The 18,471-nt window shown below is 50.7% G+C and overlaps 1 protein-coding gene and 1 long non-coding RNA gene across 4 annotated transcripts; one reads left to right on the top strand and one right to left on the bottom strand.

The window, feature by feature from the left end:
* The first annotated feature begins 70 nt into the window (after positions 1-70).
* On the top strand, positions 71-10,571 carry GDPD2 (glycerophosphodiester phosphodiesterase domain containing 2). 3 transcript variants are annotated; one of them, XM_054470755.2, is made up of 16 exons: positions 71-695; positions 2,289-2,402; positions 2,668-2,771; positions 3,079-3,172; positions 3,368-3,427; positions 3,688-3,786; positions 3,965-4,058; positions 4,183-4,328; positions 4,454-4,536; positions 4,630-4,780; positions 6,800-7,021; positions 7,222-7,370; positions 9,499-9,646; positions 9,771-9,853; positions 10,103-10,131; positions 10,225-10,571. In XM_054470755.2, exons 2-16 carry the CDS (start codon positions 2,298-2,300, stop codon positions 10,275-10,277), a joined length of 1,620 nt encoding a protein of 539 aa, XP_054326730.1. In that variant the 5' UTR covers positions 71-695; positions 2,289-2,297; the 3' UTR covers positions 10,278-10,571. The 3 variants fall into 3 exon arrangements, with proteins under 3 accessions (XP_054326730.1, XP_054326733.1, XP_054326734.1); XM_054470758.2 differs by lacking the exon at positions 2,289-2,402 and having other exon boundaries at positions 72-695; XM_054470759.2 differs by lacking the exons at positions 2,289-2,402; positions 2,668-2,771 and having other exon boundaries at positions 72-695.
* On the bottom strand, positions 4,678-12,466 carry LOC129023881 (uncharacterized). Its single transcript, XR_008496964.1, has 3 exons — positions 11,851-12,466; positions 11,041-11,423; positions 4,678-5,229 (listed from the first exon to the last, which is right to left on the bottom strand). It is a non-coding gene; the product is annotated as an uncharacterized LOC129023881 (long non-coding RNA).
* Between the last annotated feature and the right edge of the window lie 6,005 nt (positions 12,467-18,471).

Below are 18,471 nucleotides of genomic sequence, written 5' to 3' on the forward strand. Positions count from 1 at the left end.
TGATCCACCCGCCTTGGCCTCCCAAAGTGCTGGGATTACAGGTGTAAGACACCGCCCCAGGCTGCAGCTTCTTATACATGCACCTTGCTGAATTAGAAGTAGGAGCTCAATAGGGGAGGGAGCCTAATGAATCAAGGCTGTATTCCCAGGGAGCTTGAGACTTGATGTTAGGCTTACACACACAAACACAACACACACACACACACACACACACACACGCCTTTCCAGTGGGCTGGCTGGGCCTCTTCTCCTCAGTGCCAAGTTGCAAAGTTGTGTGGTCACCTCCCCCCCACCAGCTTCCCGCCAGCCTGTGCCCTCAGCCCTCGCCTCCCTGAGCCAGGACAAAGCCTCGGCAGTGACTGGGAGGGGAACAGGAGGAGGGACAGAGGGATGGGAAAGCCTGCACAAAGGAATTCCTCACCCCAAGCCCCCTGACCGCCAGCGAGTAAAGAAGCAGATTTGCTCTCCCTCCCGCTTCCTCCCTCCCATCTTCCCACCCGGGCTGTGCCCAGGCCACAGAGCAGCTGCAGGCCTTGGGAGAGGACCCACACAGCCTCCTGTAGGTGGCAACAGTGCCACCTGTTTGACTCATAGGGCTGAACCGACGACTGAAAAAGGGAGGAGGCAGACCACTCGGAGAGGAGCTGGGAAGCAGTGCAGAGAGCAGAGCGGAGTGGAGCTGCCGCTGAGCAAAGGTGTGAGGGTTCGGGAAGGCTGGGGGGCTACAGGTGGGAGCTGTGGAGCAGAGACCAGCTCCATCCCACTGGGATTGGGCCGGGGGATTGAATGGCACCCCTGTCAGCTCCCCTATTTGGGGTTTTCAGGCTGCTCAGACCCTGATCCCATCCTACAGACAGCTCCTGAAGGGAGGGGACTCTGGAAGGCAGTGTCTGGGGTGCAGGGGTAGGACCCCAGGGGAGGCAAGAGCTTAGAGCAGGCTATCAAACCAGCTCCAAGATGGGCAGAGGCAAGGGCTTCCCTTTGGGTTGGCTTTTTACCGGGAAGGGTCTCGGAGAGGGGAGAGGTTTCCTTCCCCCAGCTCCAGCTCCTCACCCCTACCCTAACGCTCCTTTCCCAAGGCAGCATAAAGAGGGCAGTTCAGAAGCAGCCACACCTTCCTGCTTACCGGACCCACCCACTGTGCACCCCTCTAAGACTCCATAGCCTCGGGAGAGCTCTGAGGACAAGGGGTCCTGTCCCTCAGCCCGCACGCACACATGCTCACACACTTTGGGTGTATCCAGGGGCTCCTTTACATACTCAAAGTCACCTAAAATCATATTGTACCGACAGCCAGTTGTGCAAACACGCCTACAAATGCTGACACAAATCACATACCCTCTCGCGTAGAGTCAGTCACGTACCCAGCCAAGTCTGGGGATCAGCTCAGTCAGCCAAACCCAGAAGCATAAGGTACAGGGGTCCCCTGCCCCAAGACAACCACACCCCGCATACACACCTTTGCCCTGCGTTTGTTGTACTTTCACCAAAGCTAACTTAGAGGGTGGGGCTCCTAAAGGTGAGTCTGGGCTTCTGGTTGGGGTTGGGGGATGACTGGGCAGGAAAGGGCAGGACTTGAGGGGAGGCTCTGTAATTTTGAAAATCCAAAGATTCCTTTAGAAGACTGGGAGTGACCCAGGCAACATGTTCACCTCAAGTCTTTCTCTTTTTGGCAGTGCCCTCTGTCCCCTGAGAGGTGGACACAGAGAATCTTTCAGGGATTTGTGATCTGAATAATCTCTATATCCATAGCAACTGGCCAACTAGCTAGGCCTTCCTTAGCCCCAGGTCAGAACTGGAACCTTTGCTTCAGGTTACTCCTGCTTCCTGGGCTGGAAAGCAATTCAACATGGGGCTGCCTCCAGCTTGGCCAAACCTGCTTTAACTTGCTGACTGAGTTTGCCCCACCCTGGGCAGTTTCTCTTGAGTTCTTACCCCCAGGGCAAGCACTCCATCCCCAGAGGTGTGCTGTTAAATGGGGAGGAGCTGGAGAGAGTGGATATGCATCCTGCCCAAAAAGAGGCTGGACCTCTTGGGTGTCCCACTGACTCTCCAGGTAACGAGATTAAAGGGAAACGAAGGCTCTGGAGACTGTCTCCCATTGCCAGGCTTGCAGCTGGGGCTGCTCGCCTCATCCACTCTGGCACTCTGGGCCTGCCCCGTGACCTCCGTTGCTGAGCAGCGGCCCAGGCCTCTGCCCCTCCCCCGGGCTCCTCAGATACACTAGGAGGGAGACTGGGATCTGCCCTCTGCCAGGGTCCCTGATGGTCGAGTGTCCCTTCCCCCAGGCCTTCACCATGGCCGAGTCCCCCGGCTGCTGCTCCGTCTGGGCCCGCTGCCTCCACTGCCTGTATAGCTGCCACTGGAGGAAATGCCCCAGAGAGAGGATGCAAACCAGCAAGGTGGAGTAGGGATGGAGGGGGGAGGCTGGAAGTCAGAAGGCAGAGGCCCACTGGAGGGGATAAGAAGGCCAATTGTGCTCATAGACAGCTTGGGGGAAGGGGCTCTCTCTCCCAGGAAGAAAATCTCCCTCAAATATGGAAAGAGCTGCCCCCCCGAGCAGAGCAGCCCAACACGGGGCAGGCAGCTCCCTTTAGCTGCCACCCGCTGGGGACTCTGAGTTTGAAGTAGGCATTGGTTGTGAGTTTCTCTCCTGCCCCTTTGCAGTGCGACTGTATCTGGTTTGGCCTGCTCTTCCTCACCTTCCTCCTTTCCCTGGGCTGGCTGTACATCGGGCTCGTGCTTCTCAATGACCTGCACAACTTCAATGAGTGTGTCATGGATTCCCCCCGCTTCCCCAGCATACATGTCAACCTGCTCCCCACCCTGGGACCCCTGGGTGCCCCACTGTCAGTCATCCACCGGCCCTGCCCAGCTGCTCAAACCCAGCTCTGCTGCTACCCAATCTCCTCAGAAAATCCCTCCACAAAATCTCCTCAATTCTTGGAGCCCCTGGCCCTGTGAGGGGCTTTCTCCTCACTCCCTTCTAGTCCTCCTGGATCCACCCACCCCACCTCCCCTCAGGCCACTATTGACACCCCTTCCCCCACTTGGACACTTCCCTCTCCCCTCCCACAGATTCCTCTTCCGCCGCTGGGGACACTGGATGGACTGGTCCCTGGCATTCCTGCTGGTCATCTCTCTACTGGTCACATATGCATCCTTGCTATTGGTGGGTCCGGAGGCCGCTGGCCTAACCCCACCTCAGCCTTCCTTCCTGCTTAGTTTTAGCTCCCTATTCCCGTCCTGGCCACTGAGGGAGGGGGCTAATTCTTGGGTAGGAGGGAGGTACCAGCCTGGGAAGCCCACCTCAGTAACCTTGCTCCCCTCTTGGCACCCCATAAGTCCCACCACTCTCTGCCCCTAGGTCCTGGCCCTGCTTCTGCGGCTTTGTAGACAGCCCCTGCATCTGCACAGCCTCCACAAGGTACAGTAGGAATGGGAGTGCATGGGAGAGGGGTCCACTGGGCCCAGCACTTGGCTGGCTATTTGCTGAGGACCTCACTTTTATACCCCCGGGGGGGTCAAGCCCAGGACCTGAAGCCCAGTAAGTGTTGAGTGAAAGGAGGAAAGCAGATGTGTCAGGGGAAGGGAAGGGTCGGGTCCCATCTCTATAGAGTGAAGGAGCAGCTCACCAACCATGAGCCCAAATTGACCAAGAGGCCTCATTCATCCCTGGCCCCCCAGGTGCTGCTGCTCCTCATTATGCTGCTTGTGGCCGCTGGCCTTGTGGGACTGGACATCCAATGGCAGCAGGAGTGGCATAGCTTGCATGTGTCACTGCAGGTGAGTAGCCAACCTCCAGTGTCTAGACGGGAGCCTTGGCTTGCAGCCAACCCTAGAACATATCTTGCTCCTGTTCCCCCAAGACTGCAGGTAGCTCTGAACTCCAGCAGTCAGGCCCTAAGAGGAAAGCGGGGAGGGGCACTGGAGAAGAGCCCACCTCACCAGCTCTTGTCCACAGGCCACAGCCCCATTCCTTCATATTGGAGCAGCCGCTGGAATCGCCCTCCTGGCCTGGCCTGTGGCTGATACCTTCTACCGTATCCACCGAAGAGGTGCCAATGCCGCTGCCCCACTCACCCTTGCTGGCCACTCATGCTCTGCCACCTGCACTCTGCCTTCCATCCCCAGAGCTCTCCCCTTGCCCATTCTTGAAAGCCTGTCCCCTACTCCCCACAGGTCCCAAGATTCTGCTACTGCTCCTATTTTTTGGAGTTGTCCTGGTCATCTACTTGGCCCCCCTATGCATCTCCTCACCCTGCATCATGGAACCCAGAGACTTACCACCCAAGCCTGGGCTGGTGGGACACCGAGGGGCCCCCATGGTGAGTGTTGGACAGAATGCTGGGAGGGTGGGGAGGGTCTGCTCGTCTGAGCTATAGCGACCAGGCCTGTGGGTTCCCAGTCTCCCACCCTCCCCTGCTACCTCATCACCTATTCCCTTTCCCAGCTGGCTCCCGAGAACACCCTGATGTCCTTGCGGAAGACAGCTGAATGCGGAGCTACTGTGTTTGAGACTGATGTGATGGTCAGGTGAGGGAAGCTGGGGCTTAGGAGACCTGGGGGGCTGAAGGATATGATGACCAGCCCCAGAGCTTGGCCCTCTGACACCCCTTGTGCCCTCAGCTCCGACGGGGTCCCCTTCCTCATGCATGATGAGCACCTCAGCAGGACCACGAATGTAGCCTCTGTATTCCCAACCCGAATCACAGCCCACAGCAGTGACTTCTCCTGGGCTGAACTGAAGAGACTCAATGCTGGATCCTGGTTCCTAGAGGTGAGGACAGCCTCTGCAAAGAGGCAGCCACCTGCAGGGACACTCAGAGAGGGCAGAGTTCATTCTGTTGATAAGCATTTGCTCAGCCCTGTGCTAGGCAATAAGAATATAGTCTGTGCTCTCAAGTCACTTCCACCTAGTAGAGAGCCTAGGCAGCAGACGATTCAGGAAACCCAGAGCAATAAACACATTTTCCTGCCTGGGAGAGAATCAGGAGTGGATTCATACAGGAGAGGATGAAAGTCTTCTTCTAAGATGCACAAAGCAGGGAATGGGAACTCCTTCAGAGGGAAGAGGACACGTAAAGCCCAGAAGTCTGAAAAAGGGTGTTTCCAGGAATAAAATGTGGCTGAATGTAACTGAGAGAGACAATTCATGGGAGTGGTAGGAAGCAGAGGCTTGGCCTTGAAGAGCTCCGAATGCCTGGCCCAGAAGTGTCAACTTCAATCCTGTAAGTGGTGCAAAATATTTAAAAGGATATTGAATTTTTTCAGTTCCTCTTTCCCTGATTGTAAAAGTAATACATGTTCATTGTAAAAAGTAAAACATCAGAGAAATAAGAAATAACATAGAAATCAAAGTCTCCCATAATCCAATCCCTCTGAAATATTCACTGTTAACAGTTGGATACACACACACACACACACACACACACACACACACACAGTCCCTGACTTATGAGGTTCCACTTAATGATTTTTTTACTTTATGATGATTTGAGATTGATATACATTCAGTAGAAACTGTACTTAGAGTACCCATACAACAATTGTTTTTCATTTTCAGTACAATATTCAATAAATCACATGAGATATTCAATACTTCATTATAAAATAGGCTTTGTGTTAGATGATTTTTGCCTAACTGTAGGCTAATGTAAGTTCTGAGCACACTTAGGGCAGGCTAGGTTAAGCTAGGATATTCAGTAGGTTAGGTATATTAAATGCATTTTTGATTTTCAATCTTTTCAACTTAAAATGGGTTTATCAAGACACAACCCCATCATAAGTCAAGGTGCATCTGCATACACAAACTCTCTCTCTATTTTGCACAGACAGAATCATTACACAGACTCTTTTGCAATTTGCTTCTTTTCCATTTAACTCTTTACATCATATCAGATCAGAGTGATTAACAGCAAAGGATGTCTGGGTTTAAACCCTGGCTCTACCACTTACTGGCAGTGTGACCCGAGGCAGCATTTCTTAGTCTCTCTGTGCCTCAATTTTCTCATTTGTACAATGGGAATAATAACAGTACCTACCTTGTAGGGTTATTGGGAGGATTAAATCAGTCAATGCACATAAAGTACTTAGAACACTGCCTGGCACATAGTAAGTACTTAATAAGTGTTAGATAGCTAGCTTTATCCATGTCAGCAATTAGGAAGTGAGGTCATTCATTAAGAATAAGGAGAGGAGAGTAGCAGAGGCTTGGAATAACACTAGGGGGAATGGGAGAGGGAGGAAATCAAGAGCAAGTAAAAGGATTGTTAAGCAGTGCTGAGAGCGAAAAATAAGGACTGCAGTGCCAACAGCCCACATTGTGTACTCTGCCCATGGCAGTGCTCAGCCCCCAGTTCTAGGGGTGGAGGAGGCAGACAATTGTAGAATTGAATCAGAGTCTGGGAGTTGTAGGGCAAGTGGGACAGAAAGGGAGCTAAGAGTGCTATGGAAAAGTAGTTCAAGCTGTGGATGGACCATGGGTAGGGGATGTAGGTACAGCTAGAAAGGGGCTGATGAACTGGGAAGAAACCAAAGGGTCAAGATTGCAGAGGTCTCCTTGAGACCAAAGAGAAGGTGTAGTGGGAGAGAAGTTAGGAAACTGAAAGGGTAGGAGGTTGAGGTCACAGAGTAAGATGTTAGATGGTCTGGAAGAAGGCCACAGTTTGGAAAAAAGCCCTGGCTCAGAGGTGGAAAGAAGCTGGACACCAAGTGGAAGATATGAGTGAAGATAGTGAGGATGGGGGCAAGGCCTGGAGGCCTCTTCTGGTCTTGAAATAATTGTTCTTTCTTATAGAGGCGACCCTTCTGGGGGGCCAAACCGCTGGCAGGCCCTGATCAGAAAGAGGCTGAGAGTCAGACGGTACCAGCATTAGAAGAGCTATTGGAGGAAGCTGCAGCCCTCAACCTTTCCATCATGTTCGACTTGCGCCGACCCCCACAGAACCACACATACTATGACACTTTTGTGATCCAGACATTGGAGACTGTGCTGAATGCAAGGGTGCCCCAAGCCATGGTGATGTTGCCAGGACCCCCTCTCCCTACCCTGCCTTCCCTAGGCCATGATGATGATGATGATTTTGAGGCTGCCCCTAGCCCCAGGGCCCTGCCCCAGCTCACATACCCCATTCTGTGGTCAAAACTCTCTGCCCCTGTCCCTGCCCTTGGAATCCCTAGGTCTTCCCCAGCTTCACACCCATCCTTCCTGAACCACAGGTCTTTTGGCTACCAGATGAAGATCGGGCTAATGTCCAACGACGGGCACCTGGAATGCGCCAGATATATGGACATCAGGGAGGCAACAGAACTGAGAGGCCCCAGTTTCTCAACCTCCCCTATCAAGATCTGCCACTATTGGATATCAAGTGAGTGCTAGAGGAAAGGAACCAAGGGGATCACATGAGGCTTAATGGCAGGGAAGAACCAGTTCAGGGAGAGCAAAGCCTCTTGATTCATTCACTCATACAACAAGTATTTACAGAACACTTGCCATGTATCAGGTAGTATTGCAGGCTTTGTGGACACAACACAAATAAGACAGACAAGGTTCCTGCTTTTGTGGAATACATGTACTACTGAAAGAAACAGAGAATAAACCACTTAACAAAATACATGCATATTGGAAAGTGAAAAAGTGTTATGAAGACAAAACAGAGAGATGTAGAAGAGTGGTTAGGTTTGGGAGTGATGGGCTGGGGCAGGGAGGTGGGTGCACCCACATTAGGAAGGCTGGTTAAAGAGGTGATATCTCAGCTGAGACCTGAATCGTCACAAGGAGCTAACTACGAGCTGCAGAACAGGAACAGCAGTCTAATGAGCAAGGAGAAGGGGAAGCTAGAGAAGCAGGCAGGGGCCAAATTGGGTAGGACCTTGTAGGCCCCGTGGGTAGGCCACGGGAAGGATTTTATTCCACAACAAGGAGATCAAGGTAAGAGAGTGTGAATCAGGGAGAGTCCCAGATGTGAGCTGAGCCCCAGAAGCTGACCCAGCTGAACCATGACGGACTTCAAAGCCTCTTATAAGGTCCTTGTGTTCAGATAGAAAAATGTGAACTGAATGATAGCCCAGTTATCATACATATTTCTTTTTTTAATTTGAATTTTAATTAAAAAATTTTTTTTTAGAGATAGAGTCTCACTCTGTCACCAAGCCTGTAGTGCAGTGGCCTGATCAAACTCCTGGCCTCAAGCAATCTTCCTGCCTTGGCCTCCCAAAGTGCTGGGATTACAGGCCTGAGCCACTGCCCCCCTCAGCCTCTCGGTTATAAGCATGAGCCATCTCACCTAGCTATGTAAGTATTTATTTCCCCAAGTTATGACCAAAGAGGAAGACATGACATAGGGTTTGGCTCTCACCTTAGTCTTGTCCTGGTCAATATCAGCTGCTAATCAACTGCTGATCATGTTTCCAAAAGATGTGAATTGGTAATGAATACACTGATGATGGAATCAAGGCCCTGAAAGGTCTAGGCGCTGTAAAAAGATAGGCCAAATCTAGCAAGATGAAATGCACCAGGGATAAATGGAAAGACCTCTATTTGGGGCCCAGAATAATTTCAGTTGCACAAAGACCAGAGAGGAGACACTGGCATCAACAGGAACATGTGTGTAAAAGACCAGGGCTTTCATTGAACAGTATACATAGTGAGTCCTCAGTGGGATGTAACATTGCCGAAGGCTAACCTGACTCTGGGCTACCTGAATACAGGCATAGTGCCCAGAGGACAGGAGGAGATAGTTTTGCTCTATTCAAAGCTGACCCAAGCTGGCTGGGCATGGTGGCTCCCACCTGTAATCCCAGCACTTTGGGAGGCCAAGGCGGGAGGATCACTTGAGCCTAGGAGTTCAAGACTAGCCTGGGCAACATAGTAAAACCCCACCTCTACAAAATAAAATAAAATAAAATAAAATAAAAACTAGCTGAGCATGGTGGCGCCCACCTGTAGTCCCAGCTACACTGGAGGCTGAGGCGGAAGGATCACTTGAGCCTAGGAGGTCAAGCTGCAGTGAGCCAAGACTGCCACTGCACTCCAGAGCAAGATCCTGTCTCAAAAAGGCTAGTCCAAGCCCATCTGGAATATTATTTTCAGAGATGGGCCCCATATTTTCAAAGGAACATTGATAAATTGGAATATATCATATTAGAGAGGCTTGTACAGGGAAGGAAATAATAAGAGTAATGGCTGAAGGAGCTGGGGCTGTGGGGCCTAGAGAAGAGAAGGCTCAGGGAGACAGGGCCTCTGCTCAGGACCCAGGGGAGAGACACCTTGTGTGGCCCCAGATAGCAAAGCTAGGACCCATGGGTGGAATCCACCAGAAGACAGAGTTCAGCTATGAAAGGAAAATCATTGTTGGTCAGGGGCTGCTATGGAAAGGCAAAGCTGATACCTCCTTGGCAGTGGCACTGTAGATTCAAGCACAGGCAGGCGGCTGCCTCCCATGTCCCGTGCACTATGACTCTGGATGTTCCCTATTTTCTTTCCCACCTTCACAGGGCATTGCATAAGGATAATGTCTCGGTGAACCTATTTGTAGTGAACAAGCCCTGGCTCTTCTCTCTGCTTTGGTGTGCAGGGGTGGATTCGGTCACCACCAACGACTGCCAGCTGCTGCAGCAGATGCGTTACCCTATCTGGCTTATTGTAAGGGCTCTGGGACTGTCACCTCTCCTCTTCTCCCATCCCTGGTTTTCCTTAACCCTGTCCCTCTCTTCCTTACTTATTTCCCCTGACATTCTACCCTTGGGGCCTTTTCCTATTTTCACAGACCCCTCAAACCTACCTAATCATATGGGTCATTACCAATTGTGTTTCCACCATGCTGCTTTTGTGGACCTTCCTCCTCCAAAGGTGAGTGCTTTGTGCCTCAGCTTTCTGGGCCCTTACTTTCTCCAGGGCCCTGGTGATGAGGCTGCTTCAGACTCATATATGCTGCCCAGGGCTTGGGGTCTGTTTAGTTCCTTTGAGATTCTTAGGCCCTTCCTTATACTATCATATTGGCTTGAATGTAGGAAAGGCAGTTGGGGGAGCAGGTGTGGGGGCTGGAAGGGCCTGCTTGAAGCTAGCTGAACTCACAATGGGAAGCTTTTCTCCCCACAGGAGATTTGTTAAGAAGAGAGGGAAAACTGGTAAGAACTTTCTCCCCTCACCTCATGTTTCTCCTCCTGTAGCTTTCCCCTTGCTTAACTCCCTAGATGACCCACCCTCCCCCTCCTCCCCAGGCTTAGAAACAGCAGTGCTGCTGACAAGGATCAACAATTTCATGATGGAGTGAATGCCCTGCCCTGCTTCCCCACCCAAGCCAGTCTACACTGCCCAAACAGCAAGGGTTGGAGAGCGGCTGAAGTGGAACGCTTTGGGGGTGGTGGGTTGCAAGTGGGGGGAGCTTTGCCAACAGGAGGTTTTGAACCATGAGGGCCCTCTGCCCGGGTGACGGGCATTCCCTAAGCTGCTATGGAATCTGCTCCCTTTGGGGTTTTGACCTGAGATGTTTGGGAAGACAGTAATGAGAAGTTTCTCCCCAAATGAAACTAGAACAGAGGAAGTAAAAGGCAGATTGCTCAGATAATGTCTGACTTGTGTGCACGTGTTCTTGCATAGAAGGCACAGGGTGTGTCGGGGTGGGATAGCTTGGAAGAGGGACTGAAGGAGATAACGAAATGGTCTTTTCCGGAGAACTGTAAGATGATAAGAGACACCATCGCCACTCCACGATGTACTGTCTTCCTCGACCCTTGCAGCTTAGCTGTTTTCCTGCCTAGAGGCTAGGAGCTGAAGAGCCCGTCTAGCCGTGTAATTCTGTGCTTACAGGTGGCTTTTTGCTGTGCGCAGCCTTTTCTTCAAGGCAGGTTGGTTCCTGTATCTTGTCTTAATCTGTTACTCAACGAATGTAATCTCCATTTGGTCACAGCCTAATCTTTTCGGCCCAGGGGCTGGGGAAAGGAGGCACCTTCCATCTACGGTTGGATGGGACACGACCTTGAGGGGCCATCATGGGGAGATGGGAGGAGGTGGGTTGCAGGTGGGAGGAGAATCACCTGCAGCAGTGAAGGACTCGCGGGAGGCCCGCGGGAGAGCAGCCACCTCGGGGGCGTCCAGGGGCCGGGCGCGCGGTGCAGGGTTGCGCTGTAGCTCCACCTTGTGGCCGCCTCAAGAGGAGGGCCGCATCCGTCGTCGCCGTGACGTATTTGCTGAATGCCACCTGTTTTCCGTGCCGCTTGGGGACTCGTGTCCTTGACTCAGGACTCCGAGGGCAAGGTCCGATTTCCACAAGTTTTCGCTCCTCTGGGCTGCGCGCAGGGTCCAATTTCCGGCCCAGCCTTCCCTTGGAGGAGCAAGTTCCCCAATGTGTTTGCGGCTCGGGAGTCCCTGGGTTCCGCAGCTAAGGTGGCCAGTGCGGAGCTGACCGAGGATGAAGAGTCTAGTACAAGGGAGGGGTTAAGGCAAAAACGGGGACAAGAGGGGCTCTGTGGTGACCCCACAGTCTTCCGCCACACCCACATTCGACCTAGTTCGTATCTCCACACGGAGGGAAGTAGAACTAAGGAGTCGGCCAGGTAGGGAGGTCGGGTTCTCGGTTCCTCCTCTCTCGCCAGACTGGGACCTGGGGCAGCACTGGCATCCTCGGGACAAGACCCGCCCCCCACCCTCGGTTGCCGGGCAGCCGCGAGAACTACAATTCCCAGTGAGTACCCGGCCATTTCCGGTATCTGGCTGGACGCAGGCGAGTTTGAATCCGTGTTCCCGCCCCCTTCTCCCCGGCCCACCCCTTTCCTTTCTGGCCGCCCTGCCCTCTCCGTGCGCATCCGTGCACACTCCGGCTCCGGCGGCGGGCCGCGCCCACGTACCTGACCTGCAGCTGGCGCGGTGGGCGGGGGTGCCAGCATGCGACGCGCGGGGAGGCTGGAGGCGCGCGGAGAACGAACGCCGCAATCAGTGCTCCGGTCCTGGTCTTCCTGGGGGTCCACGCCGCTGTGTACCGGGCAGGTCTCTCCCACACTCCGCCTTTTCGAGCAGCATTTCCTTACTTTTCCCGGTTCCCGATCCATCCCTTCTCTGTCAGGCTGGCTACCAGCCTTAGCTCTAGGGCCCCCAGTCTGCCCGGTACTGCCGGGCTGTCACCTCTCAGCAAGTACCTCCTCCCACATCCCTACTTTTCTGTCCCTTCCCAATCGCCCAGTCTCTTTCTCCCCTCACCTCCCAACCTCACCCTGAAGACCTCCAGCAACTCCATCCCTGCAGCCCCAACCTCTCAGCTCTCACACTCTCAGCTGCGGCCCTCTAACCCCAGCGCCTGGCCCCCCAACCCAGCCCCAGCCTCTAACCCGTTTCTCCTAGCCCCTAGCCTTGGGTACGCAGCCTTGAGCCTGCCACCGGAAATCCTCACTCTCTTCCCAGGAGAACTGGACAGCTATAGCGGTTTAACCTATAGGCCCTGGGCCCTGGGCTGGAGACTGACAATGACAAAAAGTTAAGGGCGGAGGACCCGGGGGAGCTGCTCATTGGGGTTCGGATGTAGTTGCTCTTCGTTATTTTTAGCTGCTGACTCACAGCTCCTGGCATCCGGGTTTGGGGCTAGCAGGCTGGGCTAGGGGGCTATTAATAGAGCAGGAGCACAGCCCCGACCCAGTTCAGTTTGGAAACACAGAGAGCAAGAAGCGTCCCCTGCCACTATGCCCTGTGGAGATGTGGGCTGAGCAGTGGCTGGGCCAGATGCTCTCTGGATGCCAGTTACCTCACCCTGGTATCTCTACCTTGGAACTCTTGAGGGAAACCCCACGAGGAGACTCCTGGGCACAGCTCTCCCCTAAGCTCGCCATGGCTTGGGGCTCTGCCACAATCAAGCTTCTGTTGTACTAGCCGAGAAGGAAGAGATGCGTCCCAAGTGGAAAGATTGTTTTGGTCATGGCCTTGGCCTGCCTGGGCCCACTCCTGGGCCAGAATGCTAGGTTACTAGAAGGAAAAGCTATGGATTTCTGGTCCCCCGCAGCCTTCATAAGGATGGAGTGCTTCAGCATGGTTCTAACACAGGGGGCACAGAGCTGGGGATCCCCAAACCAGACACAGAGCTCAGAAGCTGCCAGATTCTGTGTTTACCACACCCCCAACCCCGCCATTCTTTTTATTTCTTTCCATTTTGTTGAGCTCTGTCCCAACTCACAGGGATTCACAGACCTCATGATCTCTCCCTTGTCTGGAAAGAAACCATATTCATGAAAGCCACTGAAAACTTGTCCCCAATGAGGTATGAATGATCCTTTATATATTGTCATTCCCATTGACCTTTTTATTTTAATGGGCTAACGTAAGAGTTTCCTAATGTATACGTTGGGAATCGTGAGGAAATCTTGATGGACTGATCAAAATTATTCCCACGCAAGCTCAATTTGCTAGAATTCCCATTGACTAAGGGTGCACACCCACAACAATGCTCCTCTCCTCCTTGCAAATCAGAAACTTCCACCTTCATCGACCCGAGTCTTCAGCCCCCAGATGAAAAGAAACCACATTTGGGGCAAGAGTGATCGTTTCACCACGCACAATATGGAGGTCACCCAGTGAAGCTCTATTTTCAAGAATGAGCCCAGCTTTTCAGACAGACAGCAGCAGACCGCGCGGTCCCAACCCCGTCTACTTGCTGAAGGAGCCGGAGAGGCGGTGGAAGGGGAGAGAAATGGTCTCTCTGCTTGAAAATCCTTTCCTGAAGTCCTCCATCGCCTGGTTGCCTAGCAACCAGAGCTGCCTGCAGCGGTGTGGGGCGCTTTTGGTCCGTAGGGGGCGACGGTCTCCCTGGGGTCTCAGGCTGGAGCCCTAGCAGTTGGGAGGGAGGTTCCTTAGTTAAGTGTCACAGTGTCTCAGTGTGGCTGACCTCCTCCCAGCCTTGTCAACCCAGTCCAGTCTGAGCGGCAGGGAGCCTATGGAATGAGGAGAAGCTCACTATGAGTCTGAAGGGATTTTGCTCACAATCATTAAAAAATGAAGAGAGAGAGAGGGTGGGAGGAAGGGAGGAAGGAACCTGTTAAAGGGGATAGGGCAAAAAAGGGGGTAAGGAAGGGGCCTGAGGACGGTAGTTTGACCCTTTCCATTCAGTTGAGGCTTATCAATGCTTATTTTTCAATCAGAGCAGTTCAGAGGCTGAAAGGAGTCTAGCAATCTCTATTGACAGACTGTTAAGCATATAAAAGACTAGGCTCCTGGGTTACCAGCCTAGCCTAGATTTGGTCATTAAGGAAGATATTCATTCATTCATTTGACCATAATTAACACTAACCCACTATGTACCACGCGGTGTGCTAAGTGTCCTACATTTAACCCTCACAAGAACACTGTGATTATTTCTTTTTCACAGATTACAATACCAAGTCTCAGAGAGGTTAAGTAATGTCCAAACTCACAAAAATAGTGACTGGATTGGGTCTGACTGAGCAATCACTGTGTGCCAAGTCTAGGAGTACAGTAAACAATACATTTCTTTTTTCTGTCTAATGTACGCCCAGTCACCCTTTGGGACAAAACTGAAAATATCATCTCCTTTGTGAAACTTTTCTTAAGTCCCCTTCCCCTCAACAAGCAGAACTGATAACTTGCTTTTCTATACACCCTCCTGAAATACCACTTTTCACAGGTATGGTAATGATCTGCTTCCATATTTCCATTTCTTTCACTTAGAGCACCTTGGTGGTAGGGCCTGTGTTCATCTCCAATTGGATATCTAACAAACATCCCAAACTCAACATGTTCATTTCTGAACAGCTGACCTTTCCCCCAAAAATGACCCCTCCTAAAACTGTCCTCATCTCAGTTGATGGCAATTTCACATTTCCAGTTGTCCTGGCAAAAAATCCTTGGAACCACACCTTGTATCCAATCTGTCAGGAAATCCTGTCAGCTTTCCCTTCAAAATACACCCAGAATCCAACCACTTATCATCATCTCTGGTGCTACCACGCCGGTCCAAGGCACAACCACCTCTCAGCTGGATCACTTCAGCAGCCGCCTGACTAGTCTCACTGCTTTCACCCTCGCCCCTGTGGCCTATTCTCTGCAAAGAAGCTATACCAATCCTGCTAAACCCAAGTCATGTCATGCCAGTTCTCTGCACGAAACCCTCCAATGGCACTCCATCTCTCTGAGAGGAAAGCCAAAATCTTTACAGTGGTCTACAAGGTCCTACACAATCTAGTCCCTTATTAAATCTCTGATCTCGTCTCCTGGCATTCTCCCCTCCCTTACTCTATTAAAGCCACTTGATTCTCCTTGCTGTTCCTTGAGCAAGCCAGATGCACTCCTTACCAGGACCTTTGCACTCCTTGCCAGGACCTTTGCACTGGCTTCCCCTTGCTAGGTTTACTCTTCTGCATGGCTCACTTCCTCACCTCCCTCAATTCTTTGCTGAAATGCCACGTTCTCGGTGAAGGCTACCATGACCAACCTATTTAAGATTCCCTCTATTTTAATTTCCAGTTTACAGTAAATACAGGGTACAGTAGTCCTCCTTTATCCATGGGGAATATGTTCCAAGACCCCCAGTGGATGCCTGAAACAGCAGATAGTACCAAACCCTATATATACTATATTTTTCTGAAGTGATAACGAAGATGGCTACTAAGTGACTTATAGGTGGGTAGTGTATGCAGTGTGAATACACTGGACAAAGGGATGATTCACATCCTGGGCAGGATGGAGCAGGACAGCACAAGATTTCATTACATAACGGCATACAATTTAAAACTTATAAATTGTTTATTTCCAGAACTTTCCATTTAATATTTTCAGACTGCAGTTGACCATGGGTAACTGAAACTATGGAAAGTTAAAACCATGAATAAGAGGGGGAGTATTGTATAAAGGAACGAGATAAATGACACCATGAGGAAAAAGACAAATCCAAAACAATTGACTGGCACTCTTCAAAAACTCGATGTAGTTAATTTTTTTAAAAAAGATGGAAGACTTCCAGTTATGGACCCAGTTAGAATAGACACACTTCTCCCTATTCCTCACACTAAGTACAGCTAAAACTCTGGACATTATATATAAGACAAACTTAAGAAGACTATGAAAGAAGAGGAAGGGGGCAGACTAACTAGGAACCCCAGTGACCTGAACTCGAGGTGATGAGTTCCCTGGGTTTTCTCGTTGTATCAAATATTCCAGACCAGGTACTGGAGAAGCCGGCAGCCTGGAAATGCCAGTGGGCACAGACAAAAAAAAAAATGCAAACACCAGTAACTGGCCTGTTCTCTCTAGCCATAAGACCAGGAAATGGAGTTTAGCCAGACAGAAAACTCTTAGACAATAACCACACTGCAACCACACACCACAGGAAAAAAAAAAAAAAAAAAAAAAAAAAAACTGCAGCTGCACCCAAGCCAGCAAAGGCCAAGTAGATAATCCAGATTTTCACTCTGGCCAGGCTCCCCCATACTCTCTGGGGTAGTGTCAGAGAAGGCTGAGTAGAGAGTCTAAACTTCCATTCCTGAGGGGTAACAAGAACCCCTTCCTGTTGGGTGGTGTCAGTGTCAGAGGAGCCTGGTGGTGAATCAGGACTTTGACCACAACATATCATTTAATGAGGCCACTAGCCTCCCTCTCCTCCCCTCCCAAAATCTCTCCACCTCCTGACTGTGGTGTTAGTGGAAGCCCACCTGGGGAACAGTAAAAAGGCACTTCTGCCCCTTCCAGCTAGGGAGGCATCAGTGGAGGCCTAGTAGGGAGCTGGAATTTTTACCCCTGCACAGTAGAAAGGAGAAGCCTCCACCACACATACCAACCAAGGCCAAGGAGGGAAATTGAACTTGAACCTCTACCCAGCAGTAACCAGGCAGTGGCCCTTTCCTCTGATGAAAATGGTGTCAGAAGAAGCCTACCAAAAACAAAAGATGTAAATGAAATCCAGAGTCTCATACTATAATATCCAAAAATTCCCAGGATGCAATAAAAATCGCTCCATATCTAAGCCCAGCACCTATAATCCCAGTTACTCAGGAGGCTGAGTTGGGAGAATCACTTGAGCCCAGGAGTTCAAGGTCACCTTGGGCAACATAGTGAGACCCTGTGTCTTTTTTTTTTTTTTTTTTTTTGAGACGGAGTCTTGCTCCGTCGCCCAGGCTGGAGTCAGTGGCGCGATATCGGCTCACCGCAACCTCCGTCTCCTGGGTTCAAGCGATTCTCCTGCCTCAGCCTGCTGAGTAGCTGGGACTACAGGCACCCGCCACCACGCCCAGGCAATTTTTGTATTTTTAGTAGAGACAGGGTTTCACCATATTGACCAGGCTAGTCTCGAACTCCTGACCTTGTGATCCACCTGCCTCGGCCTCCCAAAGTGTTGGGATTACAGGCGTGAGCCACCGCGCCCAGCCAACCCTGTGTCTTAAAAAAAAAAAAAAAATCACTCATTATACCAAGAACCAGGAGACCCTCAACTTGAATGAGAAAGAGAAAGATTTCAACTGTCTGACAAAGATTCTAAAGTGACCAACATTAAAAAAAATGCTTCTATGAGCAATCTATGAGCAATTACAAACAAGGTTAAAACGAATTTAAAAAATAGCAAGTCTTGGCAAAGAAATGAGAGATATAATGAAGAATCAAATAAAATTTTAGAACAAACTATAATAACCAAACTAAAAAACTCAGTAGATGAGCTCAAAAGGAGGATGTAGAGGACAGAGGAAAGAATCAGTAAACAGAAAGATAGGACATTAGAAATTACCCAATCTGAACAACCGTGAGAAAATAATAGACTTAAAAATAAATGAACAGAGCTGGGCACAGTGGCTCATGCCTGTAATCCCAGCACTTTGGGAGGCTGAGGTGGGCAGATCACTTGAGCCCAGGGGTTCAAGACCAGCTTGGGCAACATGGCGAAACCCTGTCTCTATTAAAAATACAAAAATTAGTTGGAAGTGGTGATGCACACCTGTAGTCCCAGCTACTCAGGAGGCTGAGGTGGGAGGATCACCTGAGCTTGGGAGATCGGGGCTGCAGTAAGCTGTGATTGTGCCACTGCACTCTAGCTTGGGTGACAAAATGAAACATAGTCTCAAAGAAAAAAAAATGAACAGAGCCTCAGGGATGCTTGGGACTATAACAAAGGGCTTAACATTCACGTAATTGGAGATGTGGAAGAAGAAGAGAAAGAGCATGGGGCTAAAAAAATTTACTCAAGAAATAATGGCTGAAAATTTGGCAACAGACATAAATGAACAGGTTCAAGAAGTTGAACAAACCCCAAATAGGTTAAACTCAAATTCACCCCAAGGCACATCATAATCAAACTTCTGAAAACTGAAGATGGGAAACTTGAAAGCAGCAAGAAAGAAACAACACCTTACCTACACAGGAAAAGGAATTCAAATGTGGCCAGGTACAGTGGCTAACACCTGTAATTCCAATACTTTGGGAGGCCAAGGTGGGAGGATTACCCAAGGCCAAGAGTTTGAGACCAGCCTGGGCAACATAATGAG

The sequence above is a fragment of the Pongo pygmaeus genome, chromosome X, assembly GCF_028885625.2.
Source record: "Pongo pygmaeus isolate AG05252 chromosome X, NHGRI_mPonPyg2-v2.0_pri, whole genome shotgun sequence".
Lineage (NCBI taxonomy): Eukaryota > Metazoa > Chordata > Mammalia > Primates > Hominidae > Pongo > Pongo pygmaeus.